The sequence below is a fragment of the Haplochromis burtoni genome, unplaced genomic scaffold (genome assembly GCF_018398535.1).
Source record: "Haplochromis burtoni strain Fernald_Lab_line unplaced genomic scaffold, NCSU_Asbu1 Contig_4184, whole genome shotgun sequence".
NCBI classification, from domain to species: Eukaryota; Metazoa; Chordata; class Actinopteri; order Cichliformes; family Cichlidae; genus Haplochromis; species Haplochromis burtoni.
Window position 1 is genome coordinate 1 of NW_024586545.1, and position 4,481 is coordinate 4,481.

At 43.4% G+C, this 4,481-nt stretch overlaps 1 protein-coding gene across 1 annotated transcript; it reads left to right on the forward strand.

The window, feature by feature from the left end:
• Positions 1-611: 611 nt before the first annotated feature.
• LOC121813974 lies at positions 612-4,475 on the forward strand (the record flags this gene model as incomplete). Its single annotated transcript, XM_042217967.1, has 2 exons — positions 612-1,632; positions 2,100-4,475. A coding segment is annotated over exon 2 (2,064 nt), but the record flags the coding sequence as incomplete, so codon positions are not given.
• Between the last annotated feature and the right edge of the window lie 6 nt (positions 4,476-4,481).

Genomic DNA, 4,481 nt, shown 5'->3' on the forward strand with positions numbered 1-4,481 from the left:
GAGGACGTGCAAACGTTACCGCTGCTGCTGGGTTGAGATTCACGAGTCCGGAGCGGAATTAAAAACACGACATTCATTTAGGCAATCGCTGTATTCGCAGTGTTTCCTCCCTTAAATGAAATATCTACTTTGCAAGTTGCCCTGTTGTCATCAGTTCTCGTAAAGTATAACCAAACTTTGGAGTGTTTGAGCCGCCATGTTTCCTGCCAGGTAAATGACGCTCCGCAACGTGGACTGGAATCGATATCGACAATTCCAAGGAATTTTGAAACAGTGGGAACCGGTTCTCAACAAGAACTGGTTTTCGATACTCATCCCGAAATGTGATGCTGTTATAGAGCCAGTTCTGCTTTTGTGAAACACATCACAATTGGGCTGACGAGTTACCGCTCTCCCTCGCCAAACAATATGTTGGGAAAAATATAAGGTGCCTGCACTAAATCCTTTATTGGGTAGTAAAAGTGAGCACACTAGGTCTAAAGGTAGCACATATGTAGACGCCTAAGGAAGAAGCCTTTAAATTTGTGTCTTAGTGTGAATAGCTTTTATGTCTTTTTTTTTTTTATTTTTTTATTTTATTTTATTTTTTAATTATTTTTTTTATTGGAGGAAAGTCAGTCTACACCTTGCCTTCCGTACTGTAAATAGTTTACACTTAAATGTTCCCCAGTATGCCACAAAAAATATTACAAAAGGACAGGTTCTTACCAGGGACGCTCACCCCAATGATGAGAGAGCTCAAGGTGGAATAGAAACGGACGTAGTGGGCATATCTGTTGCTGGAAGTCAATATTACCCGCCAATACCAACTCTCCTTCCCGGCTTCTGGTTTGGGATCCCGACCCCAGGCACCATACTTGTATGAACCAGGATACTCTCCTGCTGTGTAGACCCTCGGTTCACTTATATTCAGAAACTGACCATAGGGACAATTACCTGAGGATAAAATGTTAAAGGAAACGAAGCGAGAGTGTTAATTTGCATGGCAGATTTCTTCCCATATATGGCATTAGTAGTTCATTCAGCAGGATTATAGTCAAGGTAAGACTACTATTTATATCTGCAAGAGTTAATGTTTGGTTGCATTGCTCTGCTCCGGGCCTTTCATGGAGAGTGGAGAGCAGCAGCAAAACTCCAGTACAGAACACAGCAGGCATCATTGTCAACCGATATGGCAATGATTAATCAACATACAGAATGCAAGAAAGCTCTGTGCTGGAAATTGGTTGCAAAGTTGTTGGTTACAAATGGAGAGTCCTCTTCTCACACTAAGGTTAATTTTGGAGTTTCACAGGGTTCAGTGCTTGGACCAATTCTGTTTACATTATACACGCTGCCTTTAGACAGTATCATCAGAAGACACCGCATACATTTTCAGTGCTATGCTGATGACTGTCAAGTCAAACCGGGTAGGAGGTGGAGAGCCCTGAGGAAAAAAAGTAAACGTGACAGACTGGAGGGCGGAACTAATCTTGTGTCTGGGTTTCTGTCGGGAAGGAAAAGAAAGGCGAACTGGGAAGAAATAGGAAGTTGCCACTTTCGGGAAAAGCCCAGCAAAATTCTTTCAATAAGTTGTCGCCAACATGAATATTGTGTGGAACTGAAGTATCTACAAAGCCAGGGAGGCAGCCGGTAAGGGAATGGTTGCCGACTATGGTAAAAGACTTTGAAGCGAGTTGCTAAAGAATCGCGGCTGCCGCTAGCTTACGTAGCATTAGCACTGTGCCGTGAGCTGGTCGCCTGTTTACGAGCGGCACCATTGTTTATTGTTGGTCTGCATATGGAAGACTGTTAATGCTTGCATATGGTTAAGAGAAGCTGGTTATCAATACTATTGTTATTGCTCAAGTTCAAATGCAGATTGATTATTTAATTTAACACTTTAATAGAAAGCAGTATTTCTCAAGGTGTATGTACAATTGTTAGTGAATTACATAATTTGAGCATTTAAAAATACTCAAGAAAATATTGTACTACAAAGCTTGCGCACTGCATTGATGTGTTTAAAAAAGAAAATGTGTTTGGGAATGTTTACAATATTTGCAGATGTGTGATAACAAACATAATTTGTATTTTGGTTTTTTGGTTTGTATTTAAAGGTTTTTCACCTATGGCTGACTATGGCCGAAAAGAAGATTAAAGAAAAAGGAAAACAAAAGATCTGCCTGGTCATTGAGTGAAATCCAGTTAAACACCTGTGGTAGATGCATCAATCCCTTTCAAGCGGGGAAGCTGCACAAACTTAAAGAGCTTGACAGTGAAAAACCGGGAAATCAAAATCTGGGAGTAATGACCTGGAGTCCTGGGAAAAGGGAATAATTAGTGCAAAGAGAAAATTCGGAGAATCCCTCAAGTTGCATGTGCCATTCCCATTAGTAAATAAACCCCAGTTCAAGCCTGAGCACACAAAAATGGCAGACCAAGCTGCTGGGAAGTCAGTTGAACAACTCAAAGGAGTGAGGGCAACAGCCAAGAGATCATTCTCTCGTCTGGTTAATAGCATTACGAGGACGCATGAGGATATGACTGAAGAAGAACTCAAAGACAGTTTCAATAGACTGACAATGGAAGCAGAAAAAGTCATGGAGGCCAATGATGATCTAGAGGCCGGTTTCATTACAGAGCTAGAGGCAAAGCCTGACACAAGTGAAGCAGCTGTGCTGACAGAACAGCAGAGAGCCGACTTAGCAAAGACTGCAAGTGAATGTGAGTTAAAACTGAAGGAAATAAAAACCCTAGTCAGAGAGGCTCTCTGGGCCAACTTTGGAAGTGCAGAATTGTCCACAGCACTACAGGCAGCAGAGGCTGAGTGTGATCATGTTGCTGCCATTACGCCTGACGGTAATTATGAAGTGTATGATTTCGTTCTTGGCCACCTGAAAGAACTGGTGGGAGTGGCAAAGGAGAGGTATAGCAAGTGGAAGCATTGGATCCCATCAGGTATTCGGAGAGATCTTCAAAGCAATATACAGAGGCTGGAACTCTGCGTCCCCAGGCTGGTTTCCAGAAAAGCTGACTTTCTGGAAATGAGAATAAAGGAGGATGCTGATCACCTGTCATCATTGCCAGTTACCTCCAGCTGCCCTATGCCAATCATCAAGCTGAAACCAACAGCACTTCCTAAGTTTCTTGGAAACAAACGAGACTTCCACCGATGGAAGAAGGAATGGGAGGTTCTTCAGGGGCAGGCGGAGCCATCTGGATCGAAAGAGATCAAAAAGTTTCAGCTACTTGATAGTGTGGATGAGAAGATAACGAGAGAACTTCGACTCACCACTTACAACACTGCAGACGACATCTTTCGTGTTTTGGAGAATCGGTTCGGCAATCAAACATCAATTGCTATTGAAATAGTGGAGGAGTTACAGAGAATGCCAGCTGTTAAGAGCCACCAGCCAAGAAAAATAGTGGAATTAATTCAAGCTGTGGAGAAGGCGCTTCAAGACCTGGTTGACCTTGGTGACACGGGGGCTATAAAAAACCCATTGGTAACAAAGTCAATCGAAAGTAAACTTCCAGAAACACTCAAAAAGGAGTGGCTCATTTATGTTGCTGACAGTAGAAACATGGTCACCCCAGAAAAACGATTTGATAGTCTTCTGGAATTCCTCAAAGAGCAAGAAACCATATATGAACAGCTTGATCATCTGAGAGAGGAAGAGCCAAGTAAGCGAGAAAGAGTGGAGCTGAAACATTCCAGAACCAAATTCACCAAATTAGGTAGCGATGAAGGGTGTGTGGTCTGCGGTGATGGAAAGCATAAAACGAAACTCTACTTCTGCAGGCAATTTAAAACATTAAAGCTTGCAGAAAAGAAGGCCGCAATTAAGAAACTAGGCACATGCTGGAGTTGTCTCGAGGTTCATGACAAAGGGTCATACTGCAAACCCACTTATCTGTGCAAAAACCCAGGCTGCAAAGAAGCACATGCTGCGGAGCACCATTACTACCTATGCCCTAATGCTGAGGTGAGGAAGGGAAGTGCAGTAGGGAAGCAAAATAGATCTGATCCAGAGGGAGGAAAGGTCAGCAGGAAATGTACGGAGGATCAGGAGGAGTTCCTCAAAAAACTGTCACCTGAACTGGCAAGAGAATGCAGGGATGCGTTTTCAAACACTGCATCTAGGGCATGCAGCACCACCAAGGAGCAGCCAAGCCTCCTATTTGAAGGTGGGCTTCGAGAGCTGCCAGTAATCATGATGCTCCTTGAGGTCACAGCTAATGCTGGGCAAAAGATTGGGACATTAATTGACCTGGCTTCTGACACCAACTATATAACCCACAGGGCTGCAAGCAGTCTTAACCTAAGAAGTGAAGAAATCACTCTGGTTGTTCATGGAGTAGGGGCAATGAAAACGCACGTGAGAACAAGGCGGTATCTTTTAAAGATCCGAGTCAGAACGCCTAGAGGCACCCTTAGGTCACACCAACTGGTCTGCTATGGACTCGACAGCATAGCAGAAGTCCACAAACATGTCACA